Source organism: Mobula birostris, chromosome 12, assembly GCF_030028105.1.
Source record: "Mobula birostris isolate sMobBir1 chromosome 12, sMobBir1.hap1, whole genome shotgun sequence".
Taxonomy (NCBI): domain Eukaryota; kingdom Metazoa; phylum Chordata; class Chondrichthyes; order Myliobatiformes; family Myliobatidae; genus Mobula; species Mobula birostris.
This window is the reverse complement of record NC_092381.1, coordinates 12783677-12800800: the sequence shown is the minus strand read 5'-3', so window position 1 is coordinate 12800800 and position 17124 is coordinate 12783677. Positions and strand designations below refer to the sequence as shown.

The window sequence follows — 17124 nt, the reverse complement described above, 5'->3', positions numbered from 1 at the left end:
CACAAGAGTCTTTTCTGTTTATCAATGTCAAAAAAGGAAATTAAATCCACTGTGATTCAATGGTGTAAAACAATAAAGCATGATAACTTTTAAACTTCTGGGGGGGGGGGGGGAAGAGGGTGAATACTTTTATAGGCTATACACACACACACACACACAAAGATTTTTGCAAATTTCTACAGATGTACCATATACAGAGGACACTGCACAGGATTGGAAAATGCACCACACAGTTGTAAACTCAGCCAGCTCCATTATGTAGACTCTCCACCATCAAGGGCATCCTCAAAAAGCAATGCCTCAAAAAGGTGGCATCCATCATTAAGGACCCCATCATCCAGGACATGCCCGCTTATCATTGGTAACATCAAGGAGGTGGTATAGGAGCTGGAAGACAGACACTCAATGATTTAGGAACAGCTTCTTTCCCACTGCCATCCGATTTCTGAATGGACAATAAACTCATGCATACCAACTCACTTTTCAAAAATTTTTTGATCTTTTTGCACTACTTATTTAATTATATATGTAAATTTTTCATAATTTATAGTTTATTATATTTTGCCACGTACTGCTACCGCAAAACAACAAATTTTACAACATCAGTGATATTAAAGCTGATTCTGATATAAAAAATAAATTAAGTATGGAGAAAATGGAGCAAAATTAGCGAGGTAGTGTTCATGGGTTGGTTCAACGTCTGTTCAGAAATCTGATGGTGGAGGGGAAGAAGCTGTTCCTAAAACACTGAGTGTGGATCGTCAGGCTCTGATGTTAGTCACAAGAAGGGGGTATGTCATGAGTGATTGGGATCCTTACTGATGGATGTTGCCTTTTTGAACTCTTTTTGACACACAGCAACATAGTTGGACTAATTTTAATGTATTTCTTCTCTTAAGCTTAAAGATATAATTTAAATGAACTAGGAGTCTGATTTTAGTTGGAAGGCAACTCACTACCAATGCAAGTAACAAAGTTTGTTAGGAAGGGAAAGCTTGCTTTTAGATAGCAACTTTCAGTACCTTGTGATGGTCTTTAATGTCTAAGGACAAATTAACATCTTTATCATTAGAGTGGCATTCTAGCATCGTGGTTGGCACAACACTTTACAGTTGAAATGACCCAGGTTCAGTTCCCGCCACTGCCTGTAAGGGGTTTGCATGTTCTCCCCCTTGACCACGATGGTTTTTCCCCCCCCACAGTCCAAAGATGTACTGGTTGGTAGGTTGATTGATTATTGTAAATTAGAGTCATAGAAAAGTGCATCACAGAAATTGGCCCTTCGCTCTATCTAGTCCATTCCAACCACCTACTTCCTACAATCTATACCTGGACCATACTATCCCCATGTACCTGTTCAAACTTCTCAAACTTTGAAATTGAGCTCACATGGACCACTTGTGCTGGCAACTTGTATCACACTCTCAAAACCCTCTGAGTGAAGAAGTTTTCCTTCATGTTCCCCTTAAACTTTTCACTCTCCACCCTTAAGCCACGACCTCTAGATGTAGTCCCATCCGATCTCAGTAGAAAAAAGCCCACTAGCATTTACCCTGTCTATGCCCCTCATAATTCTGTACACCATATTTGTACCCCTCATGAAATTGTTCTGTGATTAGGCTAGGGTTAAATTGGGCATTGCAACGTGGCCTAGCTCCAAAGGCCGGAAGGGCCGACTTCATGCTGTCTCTCAATCAATAAATAAATAAATAGTTGCAATTGTGAAATAATAAACATGATTTCCCATGGCTGGAGTGTTTAGCACAAGAGGGGATAGGTTTAATTTGAGATCTTGGGGGTTCAGAAGAGTTCTAACAGGGTAGTTTTTCCACACAGAATAGGTGGTGGAGGCAGATGCACTCACAATTCTTAAGCATCATCTAGACAGGACTCTGAAATGCTAAGCTTGAGGGCGCAATGGAACAATGTACATAGGTACAATGGTCAGCATGGAGAGGGTGGGCCAAAAGGCCTGTTTTTGTTCAGCACGAGCCTATGAACCTTTGGCTAATTTTGTGCAGAGCAAGGTCCCATAAACCTGCAGTCTGATACTGACAACATGAGCTTGTAAATTACACAACCTAACTCGGGGCAGCATGGTAGTGTAGTGGTTAGCACAATCACTGCTTGGAGTTTGATTCTCACTTCTCTTTCTCTCCGTGACCATCTCTCTGCCACGTTCCAAAGATGTACAGTACAGGTTGGGCTTGGTGAGTTGTGGGCATGCTTTATTGACACTGGAAACCTAATGACACTTGCAGGCTGTCCCTAGTGCAATGTTTGCTGATTTGATTTGATGTAAATGATGCATTTCACTGTACATGTGACAAATAAAGCTAATCTCTTTCCTTTAGTCTAAGGCTAACTGGGAGATAAATATTAGTGAGGCTTCTAAGCCCTTTTTGGAAATCATGGTAAAGTCACTTTCATGTCCATATGAATAGGAAAATGGAACCTTATCTTTAAAAACCCTATGGTGCAGAGCCCACAGCATATGCCATTGGGGTTGAACACAGAATCTATAAACTCAAAACTAAAATGTTCTTTGTGAAAAGGTGCATTAACAGAGTTAACACAGAACATCAACCATGTGCAGTTTTGGTCTCCAAATTTGAGGAAGGACATCCTTGCTATTGAGGGAGTGCAGCGTAGGTTCACAAGGTTAATTCCCAGGATGGCAGGAGTGTCATATGTCGAAAGATTGGAGCGACTGGGCTTGTATACACTGGAATTTAGAAGCCTGAGAGGGGATCTTATTGAAGCATAAAAGATTATTAAGGGATTGGACACACAGCAGGCAGGAAGCATGTTCCCACTGATGGGTGAGTCCAGAACCAGAGGCCACAGGCCAAGTCTCTGGGTGTGTGTGTGGGGGTGTGGGGGTGGGGGTGTGTATATATATATATATATATATATATATATATATATATATATATATAAATAAATAAATAAATAAATAAATAAAATGGATAGAGCTCTTAAAGATAGTGGAATCAAAAGTTATGGGGATAAGGCAGGAACTGAATACTGATTGTGGATGATTAGCCATGATCACAGTGAATGGCAGTGCTGGCTCAAAGGGCTGAATGGCCTACTCCTGCACCTATTGTCTATTGGGATAGTATAGCACAGTACAAGCCTTTCAGTCTGCAACATTTATTTAGCAATACCGTGTGGAGTAGACCCTTCAGAACCTGCAGGCCATGTGGCACCAGCAGTCCCACAACCTCCATTAACTACAACCTAATCATGGGACAATTTATAATAACCCATTAACTTGCCCGATACATTTGTAAGATGAAACTCGAGCACCTGCAGAAAACTTACACAGTCCATAGAGAGACCATTCAGAGACTGCTTACAGAACAGCATTGGAATTGAACTCCAAACTCCAGAACTCCCAAAACCATAATAACATCTTGTAAATCCTTACACTAACATGGCACCCATATTATGCTGACTTTTTAAACCTACTCTAAGATCAATCTAACCCTTCTCTCCCGCATAACCCTCCAGTTTTCTTTCGTCCATGTGTCTATGTTAGAGTTTCTTCAATGCACTTAATGTACTTGCCTATTCCACCATTCCTACCAGGACATTCCACATACCCATCACTCTGTAAAAAACCTACCTGACAGCCCCTTATACTTTTCTCCAATCAGCTTAAAATTATGCCCCCTCATGTTAGCCATTTCCATCCTGAGAGAATGTCTCTGGCTATGCACTTGATCTATGCCTTTTATCATCTTGTACCCATCTATCAGGTCATTGCTTGTCCTTCACCCTAAAGAGAAAAGCCCTAGCTCACTCAACCTGTTTTCATAAAACATGCATAATCCTGGTAAATCTCATTTGCACCTTCTCTAAAGCTTTCACACCCTTTCTATAATAGTGACCTGAAGTGACCACAATACTCTAGGTAGCTAAAGTACATCTCATTTCTGAACATAAAGATAAACTGTTTTCTCTGGATAACTTCCAAGTAAATACACTCAGTGGTCACTTTATTAAGTACCTCCTGTACCTAATAAAGTGGCTGCAGAGTGCGTATTATTGGAGTTTTGTTGTGTAGCCCATCCAGTTCAAGGTTGAATATGTTGTGCATTCAGAGATGCTCTTCTACACACCACTGTTGTAACACATTATTTGAGTTACTGTCACCTGGAGCCAGTCTGACTATTCTCCTCTAACCTCTCTCAATAGCAAGGCATCTTCACCCACAAAACTGCCACTCACTGGATGCTTTATTGTTTTTTGGTACCATTCTCTCTGTAAACTCTAAATCATAGGAGATCAGTAGTTTTTTTTAAAGATACTCAAAGCACCACATCTGGCACCAACACCCATTGCACGGTCAAAGTAATGAAGATCACATTTCTTACCTATTCTGATGATTGGTCTGAACAGCAAGTGAACCTTTTGACCATGACTGTATGCTTTTCCACATTGAGTTGCTGCCACATGATTAGTTGATTTGATATTTGCATTAATGAGCAGGTGCACCTAATAAAGTGGCCACTGTTACCAGAGTGAGGTGGGAAATTTGGAGAAGAGGTTCAACAGGGTGCTGCTTGGTTTAGAGAGTACTAGTTATTGGGAGAGGTTGGGCAAACTCTGCAGTGTCAGAGGCTGAGGGGAGACCTCATAGAAGTAAGGAAAATTACAAGAGGCAAAAGTAGATTCTTTCCCCAGGTTAGAAATGTCAAATACTAAAGGTCATAGCTTTAAGATGAGAGGGGAAGGGTATCAGGACACTGAAGCAGGAACTCAATTGCAGACAGTACTGTGCACACTGTGATAGTTACTGAGTAGCAAATCCAAGAGGGCAACAAAAGTCAGCCTCAAGGTTCAGGCAGAGATCAAAACATCCAGGGAAATCCAAAACCAGAATCAGGAAACAGGCAGAGTTGATATTCAGACAGACAGAGTACAGATACAAATGCTGAAAAGACTCAGGAAAATTCATTGGCACAATCTGGCAACAAACAGCTGAAAACACAGGACTGAAATACACTGAGCAATAAACGGAGAGGCAGATGATAGGTGGAGCACAATGAGACACAGGTGGCAGCAATACAGGTAATAATGACCAGATGAGAGACAGAGTACTCAGTAATACAGGGACCGGAGTAGAGCAGGAGTGGGGACAGGAGCACATGGCAATACAAAACCACAGACTAACAGCGAGGGCGAAACACAGAAAAAGACAGAGTTCAACTGGAGGTACTGACAGAAAGTTTTTAAGTTGCGAGTGGTAGGTTTTAACACAGAGAGCAGACAGTGCACGGAGTGTGTGCCACCAGGGGAGGTGGTGGTGGAAGCATGCACAATTCTGGAGTTTAAGGGTCATTTAGAACCTTCTTCCTGTTTTCTGTAATGTGCTTGTTCCTGTGTTTTCATTGCGATTTCAAAACACAGCTCTCTTTCCAGATGATGGATTTGAATTCCTTTCAGTAGAGTCATAGCGTCACAGGACACTACAGCACAGAAACAGGCCCATTGGTCAGTCCGGCATAGACCAGACCATGCTGAACTATTACACTGCCAAATCCCATCGACCTATACCCGGACCATAGTCCTCCATATTCCTCCAACATATATACTTATCCAAACCTCTCTTAAGTTATGAAATCAAACCCACATCTACCACTTCCACTGGCAGCTTTTTCCACATCCTTACCACCCTCCGAGTGAAGATTTTCCCCCTCATCTTCCCCTTAAAAATTTCACTTTTCACCCTTAACCTATAACCTCTAGTTTCTCACAACCTCAGTGGAAAAAGCCTGCTTGCATTTACCCTATCTGTACCCCTGAAATGACCTTATTACACCATTCTATGCCTGACACATAACAATAATAAACAAATTCCAATTCCAATTTGTCTCTAGACCCCTCCTATTCATATGTTATTTTCAAAGTTCATAGTAAATTTATTATCAAAGTACATATATATCACCATATACAACCGAGATTCAATTTCTTGTGGGCATACTCAATAAATCTATAATAGAATAATAAAATAATAGAATCAGTGAAAGTCCGCACTACCTTGGGCATTCAACCAGTGCACAAAAGATAGCAAACTGTGCAACCGCTAAAAGAAAAAAATAATAATAATAAATAACTAAGCAGTGAAAATTGAGAATTTGAGATGAAGAGTCCTTGAAAGTGAGTCCATAGGTTGTGGGAATGAAGTTGAGTGAAGGGATCTCCCTTTGGTTCAAGAGCCTGATGGTTGAGGGGTAGTAACTGTTCTTGAACTTGGTGGTGTGAGTCCTGCTGCTCCTGTACCTTCTTCCTGATGGCAGTAGTAAGAAGAGGACATGTGCTGGGTGTTGGGGGTCCTTGATGATGGATGCTGCTTTCCTGCAGCTGTGCTTCATGTAAATGTGCTCAATGGTGGAGAGGGCTTTACCTGTGAGCTGTATCCATTACTTTTTGTTCAAGGGAAAGGGTGTTGGTGTTTTCATACCTGGCTGTCATGCAGCCAGTCAGTATATTCTCCACCACACAGCTATAGAAGTTTGTCAAAGTTTTAAATGTCATGCTGAATCTTCACAAACTCCTAACAAAGTAGAGGTGCTGCTGTTCTTTCTTTGCTGGACCCAGGTCAGATCCTCTGAAGTGATAACATTGAGGAATTTAAAGTTCTCCACATCTGATCCTTCACTGAGGACCAGCTCATGGATCTCTGCTTTCCTCCTCCTGAAGTCAATAATCAATTCTTTAGTCTTTGGTCTTGCTGACATTGATTAAGAGGCTGTTCTTGCAAGAAATCTTGTAATCATTACCATTGACACAGCCTCAACTACTTCCTCTGGCAGCTCATTCCATGGAGAAGTTGCTCCTTGAGACCACTCAATCCTACACAAATTCTACACTATTTCCCTTTCTTCTACTCCTCCCACATTATCATCACCCTCCCCCCCCCCCCCTGATTCCACCACTCACCTACACACGAGGATCAATGTCCAGTTGCCAGTAACCTACAGACCTGCATGACTTTAGGATATGGGAGGAAACAGGAACACCCAGTGGAAATACAGATGGCCACACTGAGAACGTGCAGACTCCACACAGACAACACCAGAGACTAGGACTGGCCTGTGCCTCTGGCACAGGAGCAAACTCATACTTACAGAAATGTAGAAGACCCAGACCGTGAGGAATATGCCTCATCTGTCACTGGCTACAACAGTAAGTGTGTAGACGATGTTGGTACCTCAAGAATGGTCATTTCATAACCCAACCAGGAGCCGAGGATAAACACAGAGGTGTGCTTCCTACTCAAAGCTCGGGATGTTGTCTTCAAGCCGGCTGACAGAACAACTCTCAAAGTGGCCAGGAGAAACATCATCTTAGGCCTCAAGAGGGCAAAGACTGCCTTTGCTCAAAAAATTCAGGAACACCTGTCTAATTCACTCAACTTCAGTCACCCCATCACTGTGCTATTTCCACAACATATGGACTCACTTTTAAGGACTCTTCATCGCATGTTCTTGATATTTATTGCTCACTTGTTTATTATTATTATTTATTTCCTTTGCATTTGCACAGTTTGTTGTTTTTTTTTAACACATTGTTTGTTGTCAGTCCTGTTGGGTGTGGACTTTCACTGATTCTATTGTGTTTCTTGTATTTACTGTGAATGCCTGCAAGAAAATGAATCACATGGTTGTAAGTGGTTAGTTATATGTACTTTGATACTGGTGCCAAGCTGTATGGATCGTAATGCCCTTTCCTTGGACAACCTCGGTGGCATGGCGCAAATCCATGGTCTCACGAGACTAACGGATGCCTATATATGTACTTTGATAATAAATTTACTTTTAACCTTTCAATAACAATACCCGGCGTACATGGCTGGGCATCCAGGGCATCTCTAACGTACACAAGGAAAAATAACATTAACTGGGTAGTGACGCCTCCCTCCCTGATGCTCTAAACAACTTTTATGTACATTTCAAGACTTGCAACATAATTCTGGTCATGAAAACTACTCCTCTGTCAGGTTAGCAGAGAACTCTACACCTTCAGAACTAAACATCTACTGCATGATGGCACTGACACCAATCTTCATGAAGTGCCTTGAACGGATGGTAATGGCATATATCAAAAACTCCACTCCTGCCACATTGGACTCTCACCAATATGCTTACCTACAGAACCTCTACGATAGATGCCATAGCATCTGTCATACGCCTGGCCCTGACATTATTTCAGAATGCCGTTTCTGTAATTCAGCTCGGCATTCAAAACTATTGTCCCACAGACTTTGGTGAACAAACTCCTACTTCTCAGTCTAAATACATCACTGAGTAACAGGGTGTTGGACTTCCTAACCCACAGATTTCAGATAGTCAGGATGCAGACCCGCTCCTTCCTTCCCATAATCCTCAATACAGCGTCTCTCAGGGCTGTCTGCAGAGCCTATTGTTGAATACTCTGCTCGCAGATGACTGCATGGCCAAACACCCCGAGAAATCACATTGTCAAGTTCGCCAATGACACAACAGAGGAGTATCTGATCTCTGGCAATGATGAGATGGCCTGCAGAGAGGAGTTGGAAAAGCTCAAGTCCTGGTGCCAGGCAAATAACCTTTTCCCCAATTCCAACAAGACAAAGGAGATGGTTATTGACCTCACCCCACACATCCCTCTTTACATCAGTGGCACAGCAGTGGAAACTGCAAACAGTTCAAACTCATGAGAGTGCACATCTCACACAACCTCTCATAGACCCGGAACACATTCCACACAATCAGGAAAGCTCACCAACACCTCTACTTTCTGAAGAGAACAGGACTATGCACATTATTCTCACATTGTTCTACAGATGTGCAATAGAGGGCATGGAACAGAAACTGCACTGCGGCAGAGAGGGAGGCTCTAAATCAGGTAGTCAAAAGTGCCCAATGCATCACTGTCATCAAGGACATCCCATCCACCCTGCTCACGGACTGTCTGTCCCTCTCCCATCTGGGAGGAGGCTACGTAGCATCCACACCTGGATCACCAGACTCTAAAGCAGTTCATTTCCCCAATCAGTAAGACTGATCAATACCTCTGCCCACTAACCCAACGCTCCACACCCCCAAGCACCACTACTTAATTATTTCCTGTCAATCACCTTATGTACAGACACTCTTGTGCCTGGCATCAGTCTATGGATACCAGTCTATGCACAGTGTATAAACTATTCTATGTACTTATATTTATTGTGTTTTTAACATTATTATTGTGTTCTTTATCTTATTGTGTTGTCAAGTTCTTCATATCAGCTTGGTGCTCAGAGTGATCCAACCTTGCACACGGGCCCGTTGGACAGGTGAATGGATTGGAAACATTCCGAAGGTTATGGACCTTCAAATACTATGACATAGGATCGGCTTGGATGGGGCACCGTGTTCAGATAGACCAGCTGGGCAGAAGAGCCTCCTTCTGTTAGACCTCCAAGAGGACAACAATCGTGTCATAGGGTTTGGAAGCTATGACCCAGAATGGCCCATAAAGCTATGCTGACTGGAGTCAGTGCTTTATGCTTTGGCTCTTGTAGGGTCACCCATGACAAACAGGTCAAAGGGTAGAGGCCCCTAGTCCTCTAAGAGTGTCCCCCAGTCCTCCAGGTTCAGAGTTTCAGCTCAGAGCTAATAACCCTGACGGGTCAAACAAAATTGTTATGGAAAGAGCAATGAAGAATCCTTCTACTTCTGAGTGTGCCGGTATTCCTGAGTCTCCAGCAGAAATTTGCATGACTGACAGTAGTGAAAGCAGCGAAGCAGCTACCGACATGGTGAAGGAAGCCCTTAATATGGCCACAGATGGAGGATCTTCATAGCTGCCCTGAACACCAGTAGCATAGTGGACAGTAAGTGAGTACCCTGTCTGAGCATATGAAGGAGATAGTTCCACCAGCATTACAAGAAAACAGGCAGATTGTCCATTTCTCATTTCTGTTTTTCTTCAATTACCGTTTTGCAATAACTTTGATTAAAGATGAAAAGATTAGCTTTATTTGTCATGTATACATTGAAACATTAAACCATCGCTTGTGTGAATAAAATGCGCAATCTGAGGATGTTGCTGGGAGCAGCCCACAAGTGTTGCTGTGCCTCTGGCGCCAACATAGTATGTCCACAGCTCACTAACTCTAACCTGTACGTCTTTGGAATGTGGGAGGAAACTGGAGCTCCCGGAGGAAACCCACATGGTGACTGGGAGAGCGTACTATCTCCTCATAGACAGCAGCTCAACTTGAATCCCATACCATGGCACTGTAAAGTATTATACTAGCAGTAATGCTACTGTGACACACATAGCTGTGGTTATAGGATAGATGTTGATCGGGGGGGGAAGGGGCATCCGATCTGATAAACAGTCACTTTGACAGTGCTGTTCCCCCTCCCCCACCACCTTAGCACTGCCCTGACCACGGAACATAACCAGAATCAGAATCAGAATCAGGTTTAATGTCATGACGCACAGTACGTCATAAGGTTTGCTGTTTTGGAACAGCAGGACAATGGAATACATAAACACACAATAAACCATAATAAGAAATAGTTCTAAAAATTCAAATTGAATATGTGGTGCAAAGAGAGAGCAAAAATCGTGAGATAGTGTTCATAATTTAGTTCACAGACGACTCAGAACTCTGCTGGCTGAGGAGAAGACGTTGTTCCTAAAACATTGAGTGTGGGTCTTCAGGCTCCTGTACCTCCGCTCTGGTGGTAGTAATGAAAGAGCATGTGCTGGGTGATGGGGTTCTTAATGATAGATGTTGCCTTTTTGCCAATAAAATAAAAAATCAAACATGCCAAAAAATTGACAATTACACATATATGTAATTTATCTATTTATTTAGAGATATAGCACGGAGCAGGTCCTTCTGGCCCAACGAGCTGCTGCACTCAGCAACTCACCTATTTAACCCTAGCCTAACCACAGGACAATTTACAGTGACCAATTAACCTATTAACCTGTAGGTCTTTGGACTGCGGGAGGAAACCAGAGCACCCGGAGGAAACCCATGCGTTCACAGGGAATACATACAAACTCCTTGCAGAGGGCACTGGGATTGAACTCTGAGCTGTAGTAGCATCGTGCTAACCACTACACTACCGTGGCGGCAACTCCCTAACGGCTCCTATGACACAATACACGCAAGTGAAGTGTTTTTGCAGAGATATAGCCAAAGTAATTTAATCACGCAGATGGTAAAACTACTGGTAAAATACTTTATCGTTTGATACTTAGATCCAGCTGCTCCCCATGGGCCTCCCCGACACCAGGAAGTGATGGTTGTTCTAATCACTGTAACGTTGTAAACATGACAGCAGGATTTCCTGCAACCCTGTTTTCCTCCAAAACTGGTAAGCCCCATTCCAAATTGTCTTGGTGACTAGAATAAAGTCATAAAATCAAGTAGTGTGGATAGGGGGCAGAATTTAAGTCACTATAGCTATGTTTCAAGCAGCGAGCCAATTAATCAGGCCCTTTCTACACAACATTGCGATTATTGTTTTCAACTGTATTTTCAAATCCATTCTGAAGGTGACTGTTGTGTCCGATCCCACAGACACTACCTTCAAGATCACATTTCACCGTGAGAAACGGAGTAATTTTCTCCTCATCTTCCCTCTGAACATTGGCCCAATTATCTTTAATCTGCTCTGCCTAATTGCTGACATTCCAGCAGCCTTCTTTCTTGCATTATTAAAAATCCTACTAACTTACAACATCATTAAAAACTATGTTTTAATTTTGTTTCCTGCAGAGAATGACCTCAGCTTATTAAAGCAGTGATTGAAGAATATCAGCTGGGAGCTGGGGAGGTGCATCATTAAGAGCCACATCACTGAGGAAATGCTCTCTTCTATTAGAGAGGAGGTACAGGACCCTGAAGATCCACACACAATGTTTTAGAAAGAAGTTTTTTCTACTGCACCATCAGATTTCTGAATGGACAATGAATACTACCTCACTACTTTTACCTTCTCTTTGGACACTTATTATTTATTAGGAACACCTGTGCACTTGGTCGTTAATGCAAATATCTAATCAGCCAATCATGTGGCAGCAATTCTGTGCATAAGAGCATGCAGGCATGGTCAAGAGGTTCAGTTGTTGTTCAGAATGGGGGAGGATATGTGATCTAAGTGACTTTGACCGTGGAATGATTGTTGTTGCCAGACAAGGTGGCTTGAATATCTTAGAAACTGCTGATCTCCTGGGATTTTCATGCTCAACAGTTTGTAGAGTTTACAGCGAATGGTGTGAAAGACAAACAGCATCTAGAGAGTGTCAGTTCTGTGGGTGAAAATGCCTTCTTAATGAGAGAGGTCAGAGGAAGTAGCCAGACTGGTCCAAGCTGACAGGAAGGTGACAGTAACTCAAATAACCACACATTACAACAGTGGTGTGCAGAAGAGCATCTCTGAACGCACAACACATTGAATCACAAATGAGATAAAAGGGTGGGAGGAGAAGATGGAGGCGCGACACAGCGCATGCAGCTCCCCGGTGAAATGATATCGTATTTGTAAGTAGGATGCCGTGCACAATTCTGATTTAATGGAGTCAGATGTGAGAAGCACAGAGGAACATCTGGAGAAACTTCTGAAATGCCCGGTTCGCTGCCGCTGCTACTGTGTGATCAAGAATCTCCGGAGAGAAGGCCCCAAAATCCCTGAGTTTGCCTGCTGCTGGTGACCGAGGCTGAGGTCGAAGCGTTCGGCAGAGATGGTGCTCGGTACTCAGTGTCGGAGGGCTGATCGGAGGCTCGAAGTTTTCAGACGACTCAGAGTTGGACGGTGGTCAGGCATGGCAGGGAGAGTTTTCTTCCTTCTCCCGTCTGTGTGAGATGTGGGACTTTCGAGAGACTTTGAACTTTTTTACTGTGCCGTGGCCTGTTCTTCATCAAGTTATGGTATTGTTGCACTGTTGTAACTATATGTTATAATTATGTGGTTTTTGTTAGTTTTTCAGTCTTGGTCTGTCCTGTGTTTCTGTGATATCACACCGGAGGAATATTGTATCATTTCTTAACGCATGCATTACTAAATGATAATAAAAGAGGACTGCGTGTCCTCATAATCTAATCCAATCTAATCTGAAGATGCTGGAAATCAAGTAATGCACACAAAATGCTGGAGGAACTCCATGCCAGGTAGCACCTATGGAAAAGAGTGAGCAGTCGCTAATTGAGGGTTGAGGGTGAGACTCCCTGAAGTGAGTGGGCTACAGCAGCAAAAGACCCAAATGTACTCTCAATGGCCACTTTATTGGGTACAGGAGGTACCTAATAAAGTGGCTACTGAGCGTATATTATATATTCCTTATTATAATTTATAGAATATTTTATGTATGTACTGTAACGTTGACATAAAACAACAAATCTCACAACATACTGTATGTCAGTGATACTAACCCTGATCCTGGTTCTGGCTCTGATTCAATTTGGAACTCTCTTCTGCATCGTTTCTCTTCAGGGGAAGCGTGGAATTTTGCACTGCAGCAGGGGTTACACGACGAAGTTTATTGAATGGAAGTAAGATGCTCAGAGGTTTTTAAGAAAGTATTTAAAAGGGGCTAAATATATCTGAAATAAAGGCAGCAGGTGCTGGAAGTACTCAGCAGGTCAAGCTGCATCAGCACCTAAATGAAGCTCTGCCTTCCTTTCCTTTTGAACTAACAACAAGCAGCTAAGAGCCATATTAAATCCACAGCTGCAGACATTGCTAAAAAGTAGCTACTGCCCAGCAGAGTCTTTTGTGGACACTTTCTGGACTCTGATAAGTAAAGCAAAAGGAAATATCCCTTGCTAATGGAAGCGGCCAATGGTTTTAAGCATTAACTCCACAACAGCATACATTGCAAATAAAACATAGCTACTACCCAGCCAAGTCTTTTGTGGACACTTTCTGGACTCTGATAAGTAAAGCAAAAGAAAATAACCATCATTAATAGAAGCGGGCAAAGGTTTTAAGCATTAAATCCACAACAGCACACATTGCAAATAAAACAAAGGTACTGCCCAGCAGAGTCTCTTGTGGACATTTTCTGGACTCTGATAAGTAAAGGAAAAGGAAATATCCCTTGTTAATAGAAGCAGGCAATGGTTTTAAGAAGCTTAAGAACAGAACTTGAACTTGCATATTCCTTGTCACAGAGTAAAGAGCCAAAGGCACTTCTTCATAGAGCATACAGCAAAGTAAAACTTGACTCCAAAATACATCAAAGAATAGAGTGGGCAAATGCTTGGATAAAAATGTTGGTTATAAGATGCACGTTAAAGGAGACAGGTAGGGAGGCTCAGAGAATAACCTTTTGAAATTAAGGCATTATGGATGAGGACAATAAAGAGTCAACAGAGAGATGCATAATATATAGAACTTCCGTACAACAGCATGCCATTAGTGAAGAAGACTTCTTTTCCAAATGATTCTTGCCTGAAGTCTTCCCATTTATTAAAGGTAGCTAGCACAACTATTGCATGAGGTTCACGTTTCTGTTGCCCCACTTACCACACAGTAAGACGAATTTCATGGAGCCTGCAGCCAGTGATCAGCCCTGCGATCGGAGTTGAGATGTGCAGCCACAGTTCTCCTGCTTTGAGGCGGCACCAGTTTCCTGACTAACTTCTTTCCTGCCTCTGAACTAAGGATCTGAGATCATCACATCCTGCATGGAGTCAGGAATCCCAACAATCAAAGGCCTTCATTTCTCTTCCCAGAAATTTTCGATAATTGTTATAATGTATGAACAAAAACAAAATGATCCATTAAAGGAAGAAATAAATCAAACAAATATTTAAAGATAAGGTTAAAAATGAAATAAATCAAAATTTTCCACAGGTGGTACTGCTCCCTATGTGGCCCCTTCCACACTGGTGAGAACAGACATAGATTGGGGGACTGCTTCATCGAGCACATTTGCTCCATCCGCCACAACAGGCAGGTTTTCCCAGTGGCCACCCATTTTAATTTTACTTCCCATTCTCGTCCTGACATGTCGAACCATGGCCTCCTCTTCTGCCACGTTGGAGGAGCAACACCTCATATTCTGCTTGGGGAGCCTCCAACTTGGTGATATGAACATTGATTTCTCTAACTTCGGGTAATTTCTATTCCCCCCCCCCCCCCCCCAGCTTCTCTTTTTCTATTCCCTATTCAGGCTCCCGTCTGATCTCTTCTCTTCTCTTCACCAGCCCATCACCTCCGTTTGCTGCCCCTCCTCCTTCCCTTTCTCCCATGGTCTATTTTCCTTTCCTATCAAATTCCTTCTTCTTCAGCCTTTACCTTTTCCACTTATCACCTCACAGCTTCTCACTTAATCACCCCCTCCTCCACCTCCCACCTTCTACCTCAGCTGATCCACCTATCATCTGCCAGCCTGTTCTCTTTCCCCTCCCCCACTTTCTAATTCTGGTTCCTTCTCCCTTCCTTTCCAGCCCTGATGAAGGATCTCGGCTCAGAACATCGACAGTCTATTCTCCTTCCTAGTCGCTAGCTGATTAGCTGAGTTCCTCCAGCATTTTGTGTGTGTTTTACTGAAGTTTGTATCCATAACCATGGACTAACTGAAGCAAATTAGTGTCGAAGATATATTGTTAGCAATGGCAAATCCTAGATCAATATACACCACATATTGATTAAGTGTCCTCATAATCTAATCTAATCTAATCTATATCTTGATAAAAAAGGCAAGTGTGTTTAAAGGATTCACAAAGAAATTATGCAGATGTTGGAAATCCAGAGCAACACACACAAAATGCCAAAGGAACTCAGCTGGTCAGGCAGCACCTATGGAGGGAAACAAGCAGTCAATGTTTCCGGCTGAGAATCTTCATTAGAACTGGTGATCCTTCCCTTTGCATTCACTGTGGTATAGCATGGAGACCTGTTTGTTCTAACCACTGTTGGGCTTGTCTCCCTTCATGCAGATAGCCACAATTATGGCAATGTATTGGTGGTGGTGGGGGAGTGTAGAGGGGTGGGTTAATGGGAGGAGATATTGATCAACCCTGACCCCTTCGGTAACAGTAAGCATAAGGGATTCTACAGATACTGGAAATCCAGGTTAACCCACACAAAATGCTGGAATAACTCAGCAGATCAGGGAACATCTATGGAAATGAATAAACAGTCAATGTTTTAGGCCAAGACTCATTATCAGGACTGAATTTGAAGGTGCTGTTAAAGAGTTTTTGCTCAAAACTTTGACTGTTTATTTCTCTCCATAGATCTGGGTGACCTTAAGAGGTGTAGTTCAAATGGATAGCCAGAGATAAATAATCACTGACTTAGTTGAAGTGATATTCAAATTTAAGTTCAAGTTTATTGTCATCTGAATGTATACAACCAAACGAAACAATATTCTTCCGGACCATAGTGCACCCAGAAAAGTTATATCACATACAGAACATAAAACAAAACATCACCATCAATAAGTTAATAAAATATAATTCAAGATGCATGTTTTTACATCTTTTTTTTGCAGTAGCTGTACAGGGCAAAGGCATAAAATCACTAGAAAAATACAACAATAACTAAATTGTGTGGAAAAAAGGAATAATGGGGTAGCGTTCATGGTTCATGGACCTTTCAGAGATCTGCTGGTGAAAAGGAAAAAGCTGTTGCTGGATCATTGATTGTGGATCTACAGGCTCCTGTGTCTTTTCCCAGATGGTGGAAATGAGAAGAGGGCATGTCTCAGATAGCAAGAGTCTATCAATGATGGATTCTGCCTTCTTGAAGATGCCCTTGATGTTGCACAGGATTCTGCCCATGATGGGGTGGGCTGGAAGATGTCCTCGATGTTGTGGAGGGTTCTGCCCATGATGGGTGGGCTGGAAGGTGTCCTTGATGTGGCGGATTGTTCTACCCATGTTAGAGCTGGTTCTGCGGCCCCTTGCAATCCTCTGCATTGCAGTCTGTGAAACACTCCAGTCACAATGGTCTCCGCCGTAGTTCTGTAGAAATTAGTAAGTCTGTGGTAACAGACCGAATCTCCTCAAGTCCTAATTCAGGTAGACATGTGGAGTAAGGAATAGTTTGTGTGTGAAGTTGATGAAGTGGGTGAAAGATCACCAGCACGTAATGTCAGCTATTGCTCTTTCCACCG

The 17124-nt window shown here is 42.5% G+C and overlaps 1 protein-coding gene across 4 annotated transcripts in view; it reads right to left on the bottom strand.

Moving 5' to 3' along the window:
* adgrl4 (adhesion G protein-coupled receptor L4) overlaps window positions 1-14633 on the bottom strand; it is a 172462-nt gene extending 157829 nt beyond the window's left edge. For 3 of the 4 annotated variants that reach the window (XM_072273311.1, XM_072273314.1, XM_072273313.1), the window contains exon 1: window positions 14526-14633. In XM_072273311.1, the coding sequence (XP_072129412.1) occupies window positions 14526-14547 (22 nt within the window). In that variant the 5' untranslated portion in view covers window positions 14548-14633. The remainder of the gene's footprint in view (window positions 1-14525) is intronic. The other variant, XM_072273312.1, reaches the window with a different exon arrangement.
* Between the last annotated feature and the right edge of the window lie 2491 nt (window positions 14634-17124).